At 45.7% G+C, this 22,078-nt stretch overlaps 1 protein-coding gene and 1 pseudogene across 4 annotated transcripts in view; one reads left to right on the forward strand and one right to left on the reverse strand.

The window, feature by feature from the left end:
* Arhgef28 (Rho guanine nucleotide exchange factor 28) overlaps positions 1-22,078 on the reverse strand; it is a 291,631-nt gene that overhangs the window by 128,584 nt on the left and 140,969 nt on the right. For all 4 annotated transcript variants that reach the window (XM_087896810.1, XM_087896812.1, XM_087896811.1 and 1 more), the window contains 2 exons: positions 7,225-7,277; positions 6,688-6,748 (listed from right to left, as the gene is read on the reverse strand). In XM_087896810.1, coding sequence (XP_087752936.1) covers positions 6,688-6,748; positions 7,225-7,277 — 114 coding nt within the window. The remainder of the gene's footprint in view (positions 1-6,687; positions 6,749-7,224; positions 7,278-22,078) is intronic.
* LOC125405166 (large ribosomal subunit protein eL36 pseudogene) lies at positions 21,347-21,665 on the forward strand (annotated as a pseudogene).

The following is a 22,078-nucleotide window of genomic DNA, read 5'->3' on the forward strand; positions in this document are numbered from 1 at the left end:
GCAGGGAAATCAGGAGTTCTGGTTATCCTCAGGTATTTGGTGAGTTTGAGGTCAGCCTGGATTCCATGAGCCCCTATCTGAAAAAGTCCAAAACTGGTGCAGGAGAATTGTCTGTATTCTGTCAATCATGTTTTTAATAAATGCTGATAGGCCAGGAAGGAAGTATAGGCGGGTCAACCAGACAGGAAGTAGAGGCGGGGCAATGAGAACAGGAGAATTCTAGGAAGGAGGAAGCCCATTCCTCCCATTCCAGCCCAGATCACTGAAGAAGCAGGATGTGAGCTGCTCCCACTAAGAAAGGTACTGAGCCATGTGGCTAACATAGATAAGAACAATGGGTTAATATGAGCTACAAGAGCTAATAAGAAGCCTGAGCTAATGGACCAATCAGTTTATAAGTAATGCAGACTCTCTGTGTAATTTTCTTTGGGACTTGCTGGCTATGGGAACCAGGCAGGACAGAAAACCCCAACAAACAGACCCTCATGTTACACAAAACAACAAAAATGACCCAAAGGTAATGTTGATCAATATGCATTGTATAAGTGTATGACACGTTCAATGAATTAAACTATTATTTAAAAACTAAAAAAAAATAGGGGTCAGAGAGATAGCCTAGCAATTAACTAAGCACTGGCTGCTCTTCCAGATGATCTGAATTTGAGTTCAGCACCCATATCTCAGGTCACAACCATCTGTCACTCCGGTTCAAGGAGATCTGATACCCTCTTCTGGCCTCTGAGGGCATCAGGCACACACATGGGCACTGAGTGCATTCGCTGACATACATGCAGGCAAAAGACACATGCACATACAACAAATATTTTAAGATAATGAAAACATTAAAACTGTAAAAAAATGAAAATATGACTCAAATTTTTTTAAAAATATTTGCAATTTGAGCTCCAGCATGAACTGGTCACGTAACTTATAACAACTACAATGCATAGCCATTTTCTTTTTTTTCTTGCAAAAGTTTTCAAGCTCTCTGTGAAAAGTATGTACAGCAACCTTTTGGTTACTTTCTTAGACAGAAGTTACTCATGGGGTGTAATGACTAATGAAGGATGAAATTACATTGCTTGCCTGATTACCACTCTGTTGAAAAGTACAGGGAGGAGAGAGACCCAAATTCAGTAGCAACCATCTTTTCATTTTTTCCACAACCATTTGCTGTGGGATAATCCTCTTATACACTGCAAAGATTTGCCACACAAATTGGTTTAATAAAATGCTGACTGGCCAGTAGCCAGGCAGAAAGTATAGGTGGGGCAGCCAGACTAAGGATGATGGGAAGGAGAAGGGTGGAGTCAGGAGACACTGGCCAGACATGGAGAGAGCAAGATGGGCATGCCTGATCGAGAAAAGATACCACCACCTGGCAGAGCATAAATAAGGGATATGGGTTAACTTAAAATGTAAGAGCTAGTTAATTATAAGCCTGAGGTATTGGTGGAGCATTTATAAATAATATTAAGTCTCTGTGTGGTAATTTGGGAAGCAGCTGCTGGGTATCTGGGACCGACCAGCTCTGAGACAGGAAACTTCTGTCAACAAGTATTGGTATCTTCTCTAGCTATAAAAGACTAATTTTTCCCAAAAGCTTTTTTAAAAAAATATTTATTTATTTATTATGTATACAATATTCTATCTATGTGCATGCCTGAGGAGGGCACCAGGCCTAATTACAGATGGTTGTGAGTCACCATGTGGTTGCTAGGAATTGAACTCAGGACCTTTGGAAGAGCAGGCAATGCTCTTAACCGCTGAGCCATCTCTCCAGCCCCCTCCCCAAAAGCTTTTTAAAGCTTTATTTTTAACTCATGTGTATAAATGTTTTGCCTGAATGTGCATTTGTGAACTGTTCAGTGAATTAATGCAGTGCCCAAAGAGGCCAGAAGAGGGCACTGAACCCCTGGAACTGTAACTACTGTGAGTGCTGGGAATCAAACTCCTGGACTACACAGGAGTAGCAAGTAGTCTTAACCCCTGAACCATCTCCCCAACCCCTTCCCAAAATCTTATTTACCAAGATGCTGTTTAGAATCTCTGCACTTTGCCAAGCCCACTCTCTGCCAGGCAGATCTGCAGCAGCAGATAAGAGACGGTCTCATGCCAGAGCTTCACAGTATTGAAACTTCCCAAGATGAACGCCAGCCAATTCCATCACCACCCCACCCTCACCCCATGATGTTCTCCCTCTCTCGCCACCAGCACCGCCCGCCCCCCCCCAGGAAAAGTTGAGACATGCTCCCGTGCCCTTGGACTGCCTCTCAGTTTCACCAGTCCCTCACATTTTTTTCCATGCCAAAGGCTACATGACACGCAGCTGTAGTGTTCGTACATCTTGAATCCAATGACTGTCCAAATGCGTTCATGCAATCTTTAATCTGGCAAAAAGCATGGGTGATACAGTCCTGCAGAAAGCTTAGTTTCAGGATAAGTGTCAGGCGTGGCGGGGTATTCTATCACACTCTGAACCCCGAGTTTGTGTTTTCATTCATTAAATAAAAATCAATCTCGGTTCAAGGGGTGGAGCCCGCAGCTGGCTGACTAAAATTAGCCATAGAGAGTCTGGAGGAGCCAGGAACACAGATAGAGAGATGTCCAGGAAGATTTAAGGAGGGGACTTGGAGTTTTGCAGTCTTTTTAGTTTGGGACGACTGGAAAGATGTGTCTTTTGCTGGGTCTCAACCAAAAAGGAAGGTCAACAGGTTGCTCCTCAGCCTCTCCGATCTAGCAGGTTTTCACCCCCACATCTGACTTCTGAGTCTTTGCTGGTAAATAGAACAATAGAGATGTAGTTAATCTACATTTGGTGGCCATGGCCGAGCCAGGATTGAGGGACCAGAAGTCTCTCCAGGCCTGAGTGACTGGCAGGATGCTGACTGAGAGGCCGTTATTAAATTATCAGTAGATTCATGTGTAGCCACTAAGCCAGTAGAAAAGCATTGGTCAGGTGTTGTGTGATATTTTGATCCTTTTCTGACAATAAAGCTTACTTGAGTCAGGGGGCGGAGCTAGCCACTAGCTGACCAAAATTAACCATAGAGGTTTTGGATGACTGAGGACAGATAGACACAGAAGTAGTGAGGCGGAGCTGAAAGAGGAGCTCAACCATTTCAGAGTAGAAAGAGGAGTGGAAGAGGTAGGAGGTCACTGGTGGCTTCTCTGCTGCTTCTCTGTCCATTCAGGTTCTTACCCTAATCTGACACCCAACTTTTTATTATTTAGAATAATTAGATAAACCTTGCGTCAAGACATCAGGTGTGTGATCCATACAACCTCGTTCATGCTCTGGAACATTCCTCACTGACAGAGCAGGGCCATCACTTCTCAGAAGCTTTTGTATGTCATCTTAGACACTGGGACTGAGGCTTTGCAGTCCTGAGAAAGGAACTCACCTTTCAGCTGGATCTCTCCATTTCCAAACAAAGCTACCCAGGGTGAACTTCTTTGGCAGGAGTTTGCCAAACAGCAACTGACCAGGCAGCCTGTTGCTTGGCTGATTCTGTGTGGCTCGTGTATCCTTATGGCAGGGATTGCAGCTCACCCTCCTGCTGCAGGTCCCACAGACTGAACCCGTATCCAGCAGACATCCCCTCCTTCCCAGCCCCCCGGCCCAGTCTTGACCCCACTCTGCTTATGGGTTTGACTCCATTTCTTCATCTCGACCTAAAGCATGTATTCTTCTCTACCTCGCCTCCAGCGCTGGCCGTGCCATCCCAGCTAGCTCCTTTCCTTCCATTGCCTCCAAAGGCTTTGCCCTGCCTCCTTTCTCCCACTTCTCCAAGTGAAGGAATCCCACTGTCTCCTTGTAAAGGCTGCAGAATCAACCCCAGCCCTTTGCAGGATGATTCTCTCTTTGAGTAAAACCCTTATCCTGCAGAAGTCTGAGGCTAACTACGAATGCAGCCCAACATGAAATCATAAGCTTACTTAAAACATAGCAGCTTTTTTCAGGGTTTCTTTCCATGACTCGACTGTGTGACAGATGACAAGGCTGGACATGTTTGCCATGGTGTCCATGGAGAACAAGGCTTTGGACTTCACATCAATGTCATCTTCCCAACAGTGATGTCAACTGCTCACTCTGACAGGTCTGGGGCACTGGATGAGTTTACCAGCTATTTTGTACCCATTAATTCCTATAATGACAGTCATCGCTGCAGAATGAACAAATAGCCAGTGTGATCCCAGTGCGGTAAGGGGAGTCATGAGAAACTTCCTCTAGCCTGACCTGTCCAATAGGAGAAAATCAAATCGAATTCAGCCTGCACCTCCTCGGACCCACTGCTCACACGGCCGACGCTCATCAGACACGAGTGGCTTCTGCCAGCTGTTCTGGATAGCACAGTCCCGGACACAAGCATCACACAGAAGCCTCTCCCAGAGCAACACTGATACGGTTTACAAGCCGACACGCCCTTTGTACTTCACACCTGAAAACAATACAATACAGCGGAGACTGCGCACTTCTCTCCCACGCTTTCCCAGCAGCCCCTAGGAGTCTGGACGGAGCACCAGCACACACAGAAGACAAGGGTTTCCAAGTGGCCTCTGGGAGGAGAGGAGGTTTCCCCTTCCTGCCCCTGGCTCACATCTGCCTATTGCTCACTGCTTGGTGCCCTCTTCTCTGTCTCTGGGTTTTTTTTTAAAAGTCTCTTCCTATTTCTTACATAAAATTAGGAGGGTTTTTCCCCCTTCTTCATTCAAAAGCTTAAATAAACAACAATCTGCCAGATTCAGAGAGACATGGCCATGGCCCTTTTCATAAATGACTAGATGTAAGTATCTCTCCCCCTCCTCCCCCCCGCCGTGTCTCTGTGTGTGTCTGTCTGTCTGTCTGTCTCTCCCTCTCTCTCTCTCTCTCTCGCTCTCTCTCTCTGTCTCTGTCTCTCTCTCTGTGTGTGTGTGTGTGTGTTTTGGTCTCTCTCTCTGTCTCTGTCTGTCTGTCTGTCTCTGTCTCTCTGTCTCTGTTTCTCCCTCTCTCTGTGTGTGTCTCTCTCTCTCTGCCTCTCTCTGTCTGTCTCTGTCTGTCTTTCTGTCTCTCTCTCTGTGTCTGTCTCTGTCTGTCTGTCTGTCTCTGTCTCTCTCTCTGTCTTTCTCCCGGCCTTCCTAATGTTCTCTTCAGAGGCAATGACATCACTGACCAAGCACTCAGTTTAGGCAGAGCTACCGCAGTTTACAAAGCAGAAATCTTCTCACCCAACAAGTGCGCCAGCGAGAGACTGGGGAGAATTTTTAGAGCCCCAAATTAAAAATAATCCGACTATTTAATACTTTTGACAGCCAACTCCTCCTCCCCCCGCAATTTGTCTGAGTAAACATTCTTCAAAGCTGACATTCCCGGGGATGTGATGCAATCCGTAGATGAGACATCCTGGATGTGTGAATACCAGCCCCGCTCCCAGCTCTGTGGCCCGCACCGGTCATCCATTTCATGATGCTTGCTTGTGTGTGTGTGGTTTTTTTTCTCCTTCCTCTTCCTCTGTTTTGGGCTCTGGAAGTAAATTACTATTCTCACAGATGTGTGCACGCTGCCCAATGCACAACGAAGCTTCTGTTCCAAGTTCGCAGCACCTCGGGCAGGGACATCCAGCAAACCACACCGCTGGATAAGGGCCAAGCCCAGAGCAGCAGGCTCAACCGACACTGTAGGCCCTTCCTCCTGGCCTCCTCTAGGCTACGGGATTTCCCAACTGTGGTAACAGCTCTGACACGTGCCTACCAAGGATGCCAAGCACAACCAGAACCTCCAGGAACCCCTCACGGTGCCTCCTTAAGCCAACCACCTTTGCGCTTGCTCAATTCACTCTCAACCCTCACTAGCCTGGGCATTGGCCTGGGCCCCAACCTCCTCAGGCGGGGCCAACTCCAGACAGCTCTGCTCTCATGCGTTCTCCGGGTGTGCAAGGTGCCCCAACTGCACCGTGCCCCAACTGCACCGCGCCAGAAGAAGCCTCATGCACATCCCGGGTAGCCTGACCCACATCCTCCTACCCGGACAACTTCATTCTACTCCATTTGCCTCTAAATGAGTCCACAGATATGCCAGTGATCCCAGCTAGCCTCGAAGACGTAGAAAACACCTGGAGGGGAGACCTGGGAGGAGCCCAGGGAACAGAGACTAGAACACCTGGGAGTAGATGAGAATGTCCAGGTCCACGGAAAGTACCACTTTTATTCCCTCCCCCACTTAAGGGGACCACACCTCCACCACAGCATCTGGTCTTCTCCTGAGGCCTGGGAGTTGGGGGTAGACCACAGAGGGTTAGGTCTGTCGGAACACACTGATCAGCACTGTGAAACAGGCAGAATACACCCCAAGTCTAGTCCTGTACTTCCACTGCATGGGCTTGGGGGCCTCCCCGAAATGGAGGTCCCAGTGCCCACTCCATTGTGATAACGAGGTAACCATGACAACCACCATGTCAGAGTTTGGCCGAGCAAATGAAGCCCCTCGGGAAATGTTTTGAGTTCTTCCTGTGCATTTTAGATTGTAAACAGAAGTTGTGGAGCGATGACTGCAGCGCTAAAGAAAACTGACCTGGGTGGTCCGAAAGAAGTAAGCCAGGTTGCCAGGGAAGAAAATTTCATACTACAACGCGTTTCTTTCCGTTCACCACTCGTCCAGTTCACGGTACCCCGCCCCCGGCTGCAGGGAGTGCAGCATTTGCAACATACCCAAATCTAGGCGCTCCTGGTCTTCGTGTTCATCCAGCCCATCCACCTGGCTTTTGACACACTGAAAGACACGGGGAAGCAGTTCATGGATTTCATCCAATGTCTATTTCTCGTGAGCTAGAATGACGCTCTTGGGAAACATCAATGAAACCACATCACAACACGTAAACAGGAAATCCGCCTGTGTTTATAATTAGCACCGAGAGCTAAAAACAAGGAAAGGATGCGTGTCCAGCTAAAGCACACCTGGAGGCTGTCCACGGGTAAAGCAGCGTCAGCAAAATCCATGGATGAGAAGCTTCCAGTACAAAGTGCTCCGGAGGATGCTGTCAACTATCATGTATATATAACAGTGACAACTCGGACAGATAGCAAGGTTTGGTCATAAAAGTGTAGCCCATTGTGATCCTAATAGAAGAAATTGGATTTGGGGCACACTCCTGCCTATTTGTGGGCTTCTATGGACACTGGCTCAACTGTCCTGTCTATTTTAACACAGAAGGGAGACAGCAAGGCTAAACAACCATCGGTCCTTACCTTTCCATCATCCTCCTCAGGCGGAGATCTGCCCGACTCCACATTCTTAATCTCTGCAAAAGAAATCATTCTCATTAGAACTGCTGAATAAAGCTTTAGTTAAAAGGGGGGGGGACAAAGAAAGTAGATGACACCTTATAAATAGGGTATTAGCAGGGTTTTTAGATTAGACTTAACAGTCGATCCTATCAAAGAATGAAGCATTTGATCCCCTGAACACACACACACACACACACACACTGGCATTGCTTGTGTATACTAAGATGTAAATATGGCAGGGAACTCTCACTAGAAATCCTGGGGCAGCAGCGGAAGGATGCTCATCCCTGGAGCTCCTACACAATAGCCCAGATGCAGAGGATGCGACTGGTACCCACCTGAGCAAATCCCACTCGCCTCTCCCCTGGATTCCACAGATGTCAACGGGAGAAAGGGAAATGACTAATTCATTCTCAGAGAAACCCTGCTGTCCCTTCTGCAGCACTGGAAGTGGAACACGACACCCAGCCCTCAGCACCGACCTCAGCTGGCCGGACTGACTAAGCCGGGACTGGCCCTAGATGCCCCAGATGGCCCAGGGGTCCCCCTCGCAGCAAAGCTTTTCCTGGAAACAGTGTTCAGGATGTTCTGTGATGAACAGGAAACCCAGGTGAGGTGGTATGTTTCTCTGTTCCTTGACTGATTGGGTTTCTTTCCAAATTCTCAGGTTCCCAGAACAAGTGTGAAGGCTGTCAGCATAGCCACGGGGTGCAGGCGTAGGAAAGAGTACGTACTGACATCCCTACCAAGGGCAAATAGCTGAAAATTTTCCCCCTGAATTTAAAGGAATATACAGCCCTGGGGACCTTGAGGGCCTTTTCTATGATCTCAGCTTCCCAACCCCCAAGGACCTTTTTGATGTGGTCTCAGAGAAATGCCAGGAATTTCCCCAGACTGTTCAGAAACTGGACATTCCCTACCCTTTTGTCTCTCTGATAATTTCAGTTGCCTTCTACCTCAAACCTCCAAGTGGATTTATTGAAGTTCTTAGCACTGCCAGGGATGGGGGTTAGTCTATGTTTCTGCATAGAAAACGTGCAAGGCCTCATTCAAATGGCTCACGGCGACAAACCACGTGGTAAGGGTGACAGATTGGAAAGACGGAATAGGAAGTGATGGAGGCAAGAACGGAGCAGCCACATCTCCACTGGTCACATTTTTGTTAATACCGAAGAATAACTGAGTCTGGGATGGAGGGACGACGGCTCAGGTGCCAAGAGCCCCTGTTGCGCTTACAGAGGACCCAAGTTCAGTTCTCAGCACCCACAACTGCTCAGCTCCAGGGAATCTGACAACCTTTCCTGGTCTCTACTGGCACCCACACATACATGTGTGCATACCCACACACAACATACAAACATACACATAGGTAAAAATGAATGTTTTTTTAAAGGAATAGCTGGATTTATCTTAGACCAAGCAAGCACTTCTACAGTGACATTGGGCAACTGTGTATTGATCATAAACTCATAATGCTTATTTGGTTTCTTGATAAAAATGAAAGCATAATAACCTCAATTTTTATTTATTTTTTTATTTATTTTTTATTTTTTTTTTTATTCTTCGAGACAGGGTTTCTCTGTAGTTTTTGGTGCCTGTCCTGGAACTAGCTCTTGTAGACCAGGCTGGCCTCGAACTCACAGGGATTCGCCTGCCTCTGCCTCCCGAGTGCTGGGATTAAAGGCGTGCGCCACCACCGCCCGGCTTAATAACCTCAATTTTGTACGGTTGTGTCAACTCTTCTCAACAGAGAACAGAGACGAGATAGTACTGATGCCCGACCTTGTAGTCAATACAGCTAGCATCAATGCCAGCTTTTACATGCACTTCCCAATATGGCCTCTGGGTGGCAGAAGAGTAACATTTGCGTGAAGAACAACCATACAGGCGAAACAGACAGGTTTTGCCTTTGAGAGTGTATCCTTTCAGCGCCAAAAGTTAAACAAGCACAAACAATTAAAGTAAGTTTTCCAGCCCACTTCACAGATGCATAGAATTGGTACGAACCGCCTACCGTGGTGTTTGCAACCTAGGGGTAGCTGGGGAAACCCCTTGGAAACTCATACGGACATGATAAAACTTCAAGTAGAGAAGATAGCGGCAATGTGCCGAAGAAGTGAGTGGCCAGAACCAAGTTCCAGGAGCACATCTGCCCCAGAGAGGATGGGGACCTCATAACTCCATCCTTCTGGCTACGGGCTATGCCCTTAACGCCACTCCAGACCACTGTATTCCTAAAGCATTCCATACACGCAGGTTCTTCTTTATTCTGAAGCGCATCCTGGGAAGCAGGATATGGCCTGTTATCCCTTTGCAACATCAAAGGGTTCATTACGCCTTCTCCCTCAGTCCCATCCTCAAATGGCCATGATCTTAGCACATTTCCATCCCTACACTTTCCCGTACAGCCTCCTGTGACATCATCATCATCATTATTATTTCTTAAAACAACTGCTGTAGAAAAACGGACATTACTGGAGGTAATCATATGAAGTGGAAGAAGCCAGTCTCAGAAAGACAAATATTATCTATTTCTTTCATTTGTGGTTCCTAGACTTTATATAAATACATAAATCATGTATGTATGCATGTACATATGTAACGAAGGAAGTAAAGCGGGGGGGGGCAAAGTAGACGAACAGGATGGGAGGGAGGGTGAGAAAAGAGGGAAAAAGGCATGGCGTAGACTCAACACATAATATCTACTTGGTAAAAACCGTAAGACAATAAAATTCCAAATAGTTTTAAGATCTGCTACATATCCTCCATAATAAAATGATAGATTTCCATTATAACTACTTTTAACTTTAAAAAATAACTTTCAGATATATAAAAATCCCCACCCTAAAGATACTTTTTAAATTTTGTGAAAGTGTACAGATTCAGATTCATAGCTCATCTTTCATTAACTTAGAAGCACTAGCCAGAACACCTCAGGGTCTCTCAGAGAATACAGTGCTCATTCTACTGGGGTTTAATTAAATTGCTCCGGGAGACTTTCTGTTAAATTAGTGGGCTCCTTTTACACTAGCCCAGGGTACCACCAATTGCGTGGTGCAATCAAACCACACGTTGCTATAGCAACCCTTGGTTGCTAATAGTATCAGTAACTCTAACTATTCTGCCTTAAGGGCCTGTTAATGTCTTCAAGGTCCACCCACAAGGAAGGATTACCTCTCTAAATCGCACTTACCAAACTCGATAAACATGTTTTTAAAAATATTGCCAAACCATAATAAAACGAGAGATAATCGCTAATACTTATGTTCACTAATGACACAGCACCAACAAACAGGGATCCTTACCCCAGGGATCAGGAGCTGTGAGATTAGCATCAATGCCTCATTAGCATTTGCCTGGAGAAACGCTCACCTCCGTGGACAGCTTCATTACCTCTTCTTGTAAAATGAAGCCAGAGTGGAGACTTACGCAACAGAAAGTGAGCCAGAATGCTCTCAACCGTCCTGGCACTAAACACGGGACCCTTCCTCCAGAAAGGACAGAGAAATGCTCTCACCAGAGCCAGGCTGCCCCCGAGGGCTGCTTTCTACCATCCCATTCCATGGTCGATGGCCACACCTAACAGAGACTGGCAGAAATGCCCTGCACATAGCTGGCAAGCTGGTGGCCACATCCATGTGCTCTGCCTCCCCAATAAATGAAACAGCGTCCTAGGCATGCTTATCCTCACCCTACAGCCCCTATAGCAACACACTAATTCACACATGCAATGTGCTCTTAGGGGTGTGTCATATTCCTCACTGGGGAGGCTGAGGCAGGGGGGTCTCGTAGTTAAGTTCCAGGACAGCTTGAGCTACACAAGATGATATCCTGTCTCAAAAAACAAAACCATATAGTCTTTAAATAAGTCCTTTTCTCCTCTTGGGCAATGAATGCATTCTGGAAACAGACTTTGGGCGGGGATCAAATTGGTCTGGTGATGTGGGAGTCCCCTCTGTGTGTTGTGATGACCATTAATGAATAAAGAAACTGCCTTGGCCTGTTGATAGGGCAGAACTTAGGCAGGTGGGGAGGACTGGACTGAATGCTGGGAGGAAGAAGACAGAGTCAGGAAGACACCATGGAGCCGCCAGAGACAGACATGCCAAATCTTTGCCGGTAAGCCACTGCCACCTGGCAATATATAGATTAATGGAGGTGGGTTAAATTAAGATGTAAGAGTTAGCCAATAAGAAGTTAGAGCTAATGGGCCAATCAGTGATTTAATTAATATAGTTTCTGTGTGTTTATTTTGGTTCTGGGCAGCTGGGGCAAACAAGCGGCCGCTCCTTGAAACAGTCTGGGAATGAACAATTGTATCCCCTGCCCATTACATACAAGGTGGGGGAATCAAGAAATCCCCCACCCACCTACATCCATCTGATGGATATGGTGGGTGTCAGGCCAGCTTTGGATGGGGAGAAGAAGGGAAGCTGCTTGCTTTATTGAACTGCTAATTCAAACACTTGCAGTAACAGCATGATCTCATTACTAAAGTTCTGATCACCAGGCTAACTGGACAGATGCAGGCTGTGTCCCCTGCTTCTTCCTACACATGTAGCGCTGCCCCCTCTCTCATGTGCACCAAGGTTTCACTGCTCCCTTCCTTCTGCTGCTTAGTGATTCACCCCAACATGAACGTGCAGCTAATCTAGCAAAACTCTTAAGTCACGAACTATTATAACGCTTGAACTTCTGTTGAATTTTTCCCAAATTTCCCCAAATGGGAATATTAATGGGCGCGCTCATTGCTGGCCGTGGTAAGGCATGGGGGAAACAATGAGGCGGTTATCCACAAAAGTCCCAATGAGTCCTTTCCTCCAAGAGCCCACACATTAGGCAAGCCCACGAGCTCAAATCATCCCAGTGGAGTTACAGCTGCAGAGACACCCATGCAAATCTGTGCCCTCTGGCCCTCAGGTACTTCCCCGTGCTGGCTCGGGCTCACTTTATTTTTACATCTGGAATTACTCAGAAAGAAAAATGTCATCTTCGCGAAATACTTTTAGCTACATTATTCTTAATACTTCTTTTCTGAGCTACAACAGTAATTGTTTAAGGGAACTTGAAAAGCAAGTATCAGTACAACCACCAACAAAGGAGAATATAGCAATTTTAATGTAGGTTTAGCTTATCTAGCCCTGTGCACACTAGCCATAGCACACTTGTGCACACAGCACATCCGCCATTTGTTTAGGGCACACCACAATTCATTTGGCTTTAGTATGGTCCACGGTGGGTAACCATCCCCCACCATCAATTTTAGAACATCTTCTTCAATGCCAATGTGAAAACCCACAGCCATGACCAATCAACTGCCCTCTGACCTCCTTCCCACAGCCCAGCCCTGGCAACCACTACCCTCATTTCTCTCAGTGCTTGGCCTGCTTAAGGTATTTTATACAGGCAGAATCGTGTGGCCTTTTGTAATTGGTTTTATTAACCCAGCACCATGTCTTCAAGTACTATATCAGTACTTCTTTATTTTTTAATGATTAAAATGTTTATTTGGGGCTGGGGGTAGAAAGAAGGTTCAGTGATGAAGAATACTTGCTGATCTTCCAGGGGACGGGAGTTCCCTTCCCAAGACCCATGTCAAGAAGCTCACAACAACCTATAACTCTGGTTTTATTAAATGGGAAAAAAAGAAACAAAGAAAAAAAATGAAAACAAAAACAAAACTCAACTACAGAATTATTAGTATAGATGCTCCAAATTTTCTATGTTTGAGTGAAATAAAACAGAATTTGCCACACAAAAGGGCTACCTGTGAAGTATGGAAAAATTTAAGCCAGCAAGCGTAAATACAGCCGCTATCTGTATTTTAAAAGTATCAAACACTGGGGGGAAAAAAATCAAACATGTAAGGAAGAGTTCTGGACATAAACACATCTCACCTAAAATTTAACACAAACAGACTCCATGAATTTTTAAAAATGTTTATTTTACTTCTGCATATGTATGATATATATATGATATATATATACATATTTTCATATATGCATAGGAGCACTTGTATTCACATGTGCACAGGTGTGTGCATGCCAGAGGCAGATACCAGTTGTCCCTCTTCCGTCACTGCCTACTTTGTTTACTGAGTCGGGCAGGGTCTCCCACTGAGCCCGGAATTGCCAGTCAGGCTGCTCTCCACGGCCAGACTGCCTGCATGAAGCCCCAGAGCCCACCTCTACCTCACAAGTGCTGGGCTACAGGCCAGCGTCCGCACTGGCCCCCATCCTTGGGAAGCACAAGCTTTATCCACAAAACCATCTCCTCAGCCCAACTCTAAAAGCCACGGCATGAAGAAGGTTTTGAATGCTATTAAATGCCATGACCAAAAAAATAAAAAATACTTTTGAGTTAAGTTACAAATTTGATTGGTATTCTGAAAATATTTAGGGGAACATTTGGAATTATTGTAAGAACATTTGATACTCTCTGATCTTCAGAAATACTTACGTAGTAGAAACTAGTGTTGTCGTGGACATCCACGTAGAATGGAAATTACTTTTTTCTTTTTCTTTTAAACAGTCATCATACAAGTCTGTGTGCAGACATGCATCTCTTTCCTCTTGAGTGTATGTCATGTGATGACTATTTCATATGTACCTTGTGAACTTCCACACCTATGCACATTCTATCCCTAGGCTCTCAAGAGGGAAAGATTCAGTCATGGGCTGAGAGACGAGACAACCTCAGCCTCAGAATGTGGTTGTAATCATCAATAAGCAGAAGTTCTAAGAAAAAAAGTCATTGGATTTCAAAGTGAAATTAGGGCATAATTTTCCGAATTTAAGTCAACTGCTTAAATAAAATGAAGGAAGTCGCCTTTCAAAGAGACAAACAACATGTGACTTTCCTTGCTTTTCTGTCTAGGAACTTCACTTAGAGTCTACTTCAAGAAAGGGATTCTTTGGCTGTATGTTTAGGATAAACTGTCGAAAACTATTTCTCCTTAGCTGAGTTTTACACTCATCCCAAGCCTGATAAGTTGACTCATCTGGAAGAAAGAATCTAAATTAAGAGCGAAACAAATCCATTGCCTCAAGGTGAACTGTGGGGAGCCCCTGGCCTCTGAGCCACACAAAGTGGTTGAACCAGAAGGTCTGTCCCAGGGCAAACCGCATCCTTCTGTCCTGTGATGCAGTGGAAGATGAGAAGAGGTTTTGTTCGAGGATGGGAAAAAGCTGGTATTATCCTAACAGTGTCCATGACAGGCCTGCTCTCAGATTGACAGCCTGTCTTTATCCTTGGACCTTTACTGATGGAAGGTAGTCTTCTTTTGGGAGAAACAACACTGGCAAACTCGATCTCTAGAAACAATTTGGAGAAGGATGTGCTTCCCAGTAGAGTGAAGGAAGTAATTACAAACCACTTCTGGCTTAGAGGAATGCTAACTACAGTCTTTTTGTGGTTTTTCCTTCTTTTTTTCTATTCTTTTCTTTTCTTTTCTTTTTTGAGGAACTGCTGTACCTGTTTCCATATTGGCTGCACCAGCTTGTATCACTACCCTCATCAAGACAGCTGTACATCTGAACTCACAGTGGTTGGGACAGTATACGTAAGACCTGTTCAGTCCTAACCCAGGCACAATCTCATCCCTAGCTGTGGAGCTATTGGCAGTTGCTAGATGCCAGGAGGGGGAGAGACAGTATTCGCTAAGACTCTGGCCCCTGGTTAGTTGACCATGTTCCAATGCGAGACCTCAGATCCAAGAATAAATGGGCAGCCAGCACAAATTAGTTTTGAATGATTAAAAAAATTAGGATACAAAATTAGAGGGGTAAGGAATGGGGGTGCCGAATCTGAGAGAGTTGGGGGACGTGGGGTGGATATGACCAAAACAAGTTATCTGAAGCTTTCCAAGAACTAACAAAACATTTTAATTGATGCTGTACACAATGTATCAAAGAAATTCGCATTCCTATCATGGCTTTGATTTCAGAGCCTATAACTTCCTCTTTTCTAGTTTTAAAATAGCTAAGGTGTTATAAACTCCAGTCACCCTGCTGTGCTATGGAACAACATGTTCCTTTTACATGACAGTATGTTGGCAGCTGTTCTCCAAATTCCCATAATACCTCCTCCCTCTCTCCAATCTCCCACCTTCTCAGCCTCTAATAATCAATTTTCTACTTTGTCCTGCGATATCAACTCTTGTGACTCCCACTAATGACTGAGAACATACACTATTATCTTTCTGTGCCTTCCATTTTAAATTACTGAAAATGCCCAAATTCTTTGTCATTGTCCTCATCATTTTTTTGAGACAGGGTTTCTCTGTGTACCCCTGATTGTTCTGGATCTCTCTCTCTCTCTCTCTCTCTCTCTCTCTCTCTCTCTCTCTCTCTCTCTCTCTCTCCCTCTCTACCAGTCTGGCCTGAAACTCAGAGATCTGCCTGCCTCTGCCTCCAGAGTGCTAGGATTAAAGGTGTGCACCACCGCTGTCCAGCTTCCCCTACTAGCCTAAGATACCCCAACCTAGAGGAGGAGGAGGTTGTATCTTCAATTAAGCCGTCAGCTTAGAAAACGTCTTCCTCAAAGGCATCCTCAATCCCCTACAGCTCAGTTCTCAACTGTCCCAGCTTAAAGTGCTTACATCTTGATGAAACACTTGTACCGCATGCAAATATTTTTAAAAAATCTCCGAGTTACAGTATTTAAAATAAAATATCTTAGAAAGGAAACCGTGTGGGTAACAACCCTCTTGTTCTCCCCATACTGTCTAACAGGAAATACTCAGATATGGAGAACCAGCCAACCATTCCTCCACGAACTACACGAACAGTTCCAGTAAAGAATCTGCTCACTTCCAGTCACATAACACACACACCTTCACCACTAGCTACACTTCGGTGTCGGCTGGAGCTACGTCAGGCACCAGGCCACCACTACTCCAGATACCGAGCCCGTGCCTCACCTTAAGTATTAAATGACACCGCACCTCTGCTCCCTCCACCCTCCTCCGTCATTTCCAACCAAGCAAACAGGGCTGAGGAGCTTTCAAAATGCTGAAAAGCCAGTTCATGGCAGAGCTAGGCTCTGAGCTGTCCGCTTGCTGCCTGGCAACACGTATCATCAGGACGAGTCCGCGCACGCGGGCCACAAGTTTCCCAGTGACAAAAGTTTGAGATTAGCATTTTCCAGGCAACGATCCTGATGTTATGCTTTTTCCATCACACTAACGCCAGAGAGACTTCTAGATCAGCAGTGTGAACATGCAAAAAATAGATTCAATAAATAAATAGTCTGGGAGCGCAATGGGTATGGCGATTGACAGCCAACTGACTTCTGACTGCCAAGACAAGAGGTGCTACTGAAGAAAAATCACTTCTGAGCTACTACTCATGAAGAAAAGTCAATTCTTAACTCTCAGAAATGTCCCTTTCCCATGACCACTAGTGCGCATGCTCCATGCGCGCCCTCAGCTTCCTTTGCTTCACGCCACAGACTCAGTGGTTAAGACAAGGCCTGGCAAACAGCAAGTCTTCGAAAATGGTGGAAACAACTACTGAGAATGGAGCTGAGAGCAGGGGTCTCGTTGCTTGTTCTTGGTTACCACTTGGTTACCACTGGGCCTACAATAGCGCCCAGCACAAAGTAGACACGAAATAGTTAGCAGGCAAGGAGAGAACCCACAGGGCTCCAGCTGCCTGCCCGGGCTGTGTTCTGTGTGGGTTCTTGGCCTTCCTCATCAGATCCACACAGGCCAACAGCTGAGCCTGCCCAGCCCCAAAGGAAATGGTTTTTCCCTGTTGGAACTCACGTTCAAATCCCCATTTCCTGTTTCCTTGTTAATGAAACTATTGAGGGCGATAATATGGAGAGACGCTGTTACAATAAAGTCTCAGACCAATGTCACAGAAGTTTAGACAGCATATCACACAGATGGTTTATCCCAGCTACAAAAAAAATTTTTTAATAGATTAGTATGATCAAACTCTATTGCTTACATGGACCATAATAAAATCTACTCATTTCTGTAATTAAAATATGGTTGTTGGGGGCTGCAGATCCCTGGCCCCTTGACTTTCTTTGCCTACCTCAGACCCTTTGCCTGCTGGAGTGAACTGAGCAAAACAACTTGTTTATCTGTGCCTGCAGCTACCGTGAGCAGGAGACCCTGATGGCAGGGGAGTGGGTTCTGGTGAGGCCTGCAGCTGAAAGATCCTGAGAGCTGGGGCATGACTATCAGCTAAGGATCCTTATATAAGCTTCCCTGGAGCACAATAAACTTGGCATTCTTGTATCAAGGATGACCCGTGTCCCCATCTGTCTGGGTGTGTGTGTTTTTAAGTCTCTAGGCCCCTTTCCTGATTCACATACCAATCTGTAGTGGCACGGATGTTACATATAGTAATAAAATAAATGCTAAAAAATGATAAACAACCTGGATTTGAACAGTGGTACCTGGGCTGTAATAGTTCTCAGCTTGCACTATGACCAACAAGCTCCAAGCAAGCAGGGCCTCTTATACACCAAGAACTGTGGGAACCAGATACAGTAGCTCACAAACTTAATCTCAGCATCCAAGAGGTAGAGAAGCCAAGTGGCTTTATATCCAGAAAGGCCTGGGTCTGAAAAGCACAGAACTATAAAGAGAATTGTGACAGGGCATTAGGAGGTGCAGATGGCCTCAGGTCCACAAGATGACCCTGAGCGGTTTCATACGTGCCTCCCTAGGCTGTTTGCAGAGAATGTCACTGTGCTGACAGATGTGGAGAACCTAGGTGGTAGAAGAGAAAATGGGGCGAGAGGAAGGGTCAGGGGAGATGTGGGATGACATCACTCTCCATAGAACCTTCCTCAGCCCACCTCCTAAGGCTCTTTCATTCATCAGCTGAGCTGAATGAAGTTATGCAAGGTCCTAATTCTTGACTTAGCAGAACCTGTGACACATCAAATGCATTCTGGGGATCTCAGTCAGGATGCACAGAAAGCATTTTCTATGTGCTTGGTTGAAAGAACCCTTACTTTTCAGAGCATCGTCTAGGACAGTGCTCGGCTCTTCAGACAATCCTGAGTCATAAAGCAGACACGGTGGTTTGTGCCTGCAATCTCAGAGCTTGAAAGGAGGAGACAGGAGGATAAAATTAAAGTCATCCTTGGCTACATAACAAATTTAGGGCCAGTCTGCCTTTCTCAAGGAAATGGGGAAATAACACAAAAGAAAATCCCAGGGTAAAGAGACTGATAAGAATAAAACAAAGAGCTGGGCGGTGGTGGTGCATGCCTTTAATCCCAGCACTTGGGAGGCAGAGCAGGCGAATCTCTGTGAGTTCGAGGCCAGCCTGGTCTACAAGAGCTAATTCAAGGACAGGCTCCAGGCTCCAAAGCTACAGAAGGCAAGAAAGAGAATGGAGCTTATTTCTTTTCAAATGGCTAAATGACTTTGAGGTCTATGGGGGTTTGAATGAGAGTGGCTCCCATAGGTGCATGTATTTGAGTGCTTAGTTGCCAGGAAATGAAACTCTTTGAAAGGATTAGAAGGACTGGGAGATGTGTCCTTGTTGGAAGAGGGGTGTCACTGGGGGTGGGGGATGGGTTTTGAGATGTCAAAACCTATGCCAGACCCAATCTCTCTCCCTCCCCACTTCACTCTCTGCCTGCAGACCACCATGTAGTTCTCAGTCATTGCTCCAGCACCCATGGGTGCTGCCATGCTCTCCACCATCATGGACTACACCTCTGGAATTGTAAGCAGGCCCCCAATTAAATACTTTCTTTTATAAAATAATTGCCTTGTTTATGGTGTTTCTTGGCAGCAAAAGAACAGTGACTAGACAGGGCCATTTAATTTGTTCAGAATAACTTCTCATTATTCTTCAAGTACAGTTGCAATCATGACATTATAAAACCGTAATTGGTTCACAATAATAATAATAAAATCGTTTATCACACTAACAAAGACAGCAAAGTTAATTTCCAGGTTAAAGTTATTACAGTTCTTTACTCTATGACAGCTGCAGACACCAGTTCCTCCATCCAGACTCATTACCATAGCAGGGGGAGAGGGGCACAATCGCTCTAATCTCTAATGCACCTCCAAGAGACATTCAGTTTAGCACTGAGGAGAAATAAGAAACTTTTATCTTCAGGATGCTTGTTCTTCCAACTGAGTCTTGTGTAGGCATCTAAAAGGAAGACACCTAAGTGTCTTTGCTTTAGTGGAATGCTGTCGCTACAGGAAGGTACAAACAGCTTCTAACATTCCTTCAATGCGTTCTAGAAGGTCTACAAAATGTGCCTGTCAGTTATGTGGACCTAGTGGACTAAGGTTTCTTGCCACATTCTCTTGGTTTGGTGCCTGCAGTCCTGTTCACCTGATTGTCCCATAGACCCATCAAACTCAACCTGTCTAAAACTGAATGCATTATGTGTCATAGTTCTGCCTCCGAGTCCACCCCCAAACATGGCCCAAGCACAGAAGAACTGTCCTTCCTCCCAACACTCATTTCACTCCCCACAACATCCATCTAGGCAACCTCACCTAAGGTGACATTCACCTAGTCAACCTCACCTAAGGTGACATTCACCTAGCCAACCTCACCTAAGGTGACATTCATCTAGCCTCATCTTGCCCAAGACAATATTCATCTCTTCCCACCTCAACCCTGGCCTTACCTTGCCTTCTTCATGGCTTTCTAAAGCCCTCTGGCCAGTCCCCTGCTTCCCATTGGAACTTTCAACTGGAATCTCCATTATTCCAGGGTGACCTTTCCAAACAGCTGTGTAAAACAGTTCCCAGAATTCTCAGGGAGACGCTCCAGCCCCTGAGTCTTCCCGAAGCCCTGACAACGTGGTTGCTCTCAAGCCTGTGTTCTTGGTGTGTCTGCCACCACACCTTGGGTGTGCAGATGGGAAAATGGCCTGCATTCTCCCCATGCATCTCCACTATCTGGAATTCCCTTCCCTCGCTAAGATCCTAACTCAGGGACGTATCTTCCGTGGCACCTGCCCTGATCATGCCACGGTCACAGGCTGCGACATGCTTGAAAATGGCTTACGGAGCACGTCCCATACTCTGCCTGCAGAGGTTGTTTTCCTGCCCAGCCACAAATGCACATCACGTCATCCGCCCACCCATAGCACAGCTCACGAACTTCAAAATCTAGCACTGACTTAGACTTCATTTTATTCTGAATTAGTTTAACGGTGGAGAATAAGGGAAGAAAGAGGCATGAGATAATCTTTGTGAAAAAAAATCAGAAGTTGACTTTTGAAAGGACTGGAGGTGATCTAAAGATGTCCTGAGCACTCAGAACTGGCAAGTCAGAAACTTACCACCAAGTATGTCTATCAGCCCAGTAAGAAGTCTGTCCGGCTACAATACAGCAGTAGACGTGGGCCTGGAGTTTAGGACAAGCCAGCGCTCCTGACACAAGACCAGAGAAGTCTCTCACATAATCTTTCAAAGAAAGAACACAGCATTACCTAGGCTACGGCCTTGGGCAGGCAGAACAGCCAGGAGCAGCACTCCCAGAGCAGAGCCATGGCAGTTCCTGCTCCCCAGGTCCAGGAGGCTGAGCTGCTCCTTCAACCCAGCGGCAGGTGCGGTGTGTGGAGGCCACACAGACCTCAGCAAGTCTTCATAAGTACTTGCTCTCAGGGCTTCTTTTCAGCTCACAAAGAAGCAAAGAACCTAGGGTTACACTATCTGTCAGATACTGGCAATGCCGCTGTTCTGTGCTGCTAACTAAATACAGGATTAAGTACTAACCAGCTGTTACCACTCACAGCAAAGAAACAAGGGTCTGGCCACATCTGTCCCTGGCTCCAGCATCTGGAATCGTGATTCTTGGTGCCATCAGACTGACATTCCTTTACATTCTCTGACATTTCATGAAGCCCTAGCACTATCCCAAAATTAAATTGATAATTAATTCTACTCCACAGATATATGAATAACCTTATATGTACACGTGGTTTCAAAATAAAGAAATCAGTGTAATACTCTAGCTAAAATATGAATATAATGCTCTAGCTAAAATGCAGCAAAAGAAACTGATAATAAGACTACTTGTATTTCAGCATTAACAATATTTTCCTGTGTTGTAGCAGCCGCCATAAAAGAGCAACAGCCATGGCCCTGGGTTATCCCATGGTTGTGGGTCTCAACAAGAGTCACAAGGTGACAAGGGACATCAGCAAGCCCGGGCACAGTCGGCACCACAGCGGGGCCTCATCAATGACACCAAGTTCATATGGGACATGATCTAGGAGGTGTGGGACTTCACGCCCATGAGCACCGTGCCATGGAGCCGTTCAGGGTGTCCAACCACGAGCGCGTGCACGAGCTCATCAAGAAGAGGGTGGGCACGCAAATGCACGCCAACAGGAAGTGGGAGGAGCTGAGCAACGTGCTGGTGGCCATGAGGAAGGCCAGGGCTGAGAAGGACTGATGGCCCTGCCCCACCTCCCTTCCCAACGAACGTTTATACTGAAAACAGACAACAACCAACAAAACACAATGTTTTCCTACGTACACGACAGTTAGATTTGTGCAGTGTCTGGATTTAGAGGGAAATTAAGATTTTGTTTTACATGAGAAGCCCAATAGTATGCAAAGGGGCAAGTAAAAATGCTTCCCACAAAAAAAAATGCTTAGTATTGAACTTACTATCAGAATTATTTGTATAGGGAAAATGGAAAATATGTGAACTATAGTAAGGCTTTTTTTTAATATGACCTCACCCAGAAAAACTGCCACATTGAACAGAATGAGGCGCAATGACATTCCTGATGGCAAACTGAGTACTCTGAAAAAGGGTGCCGAGTGATGTCTTGTGCCTTGATGTAGAATAATTATATGTGT

This window comes from Myodes glareolus, chromosome 15 (assembly GCF_982192425.1).
Source record: "Myodes glareolus chromosome 15, mMyoGla1.1, whole genome shotgun sequence".
Lineage (NCBI taxonomy): Eukaryota > Metazoa > Chordata > Mammalia > Rodentia > Cricetidae > Myodes > Myodes glareolus.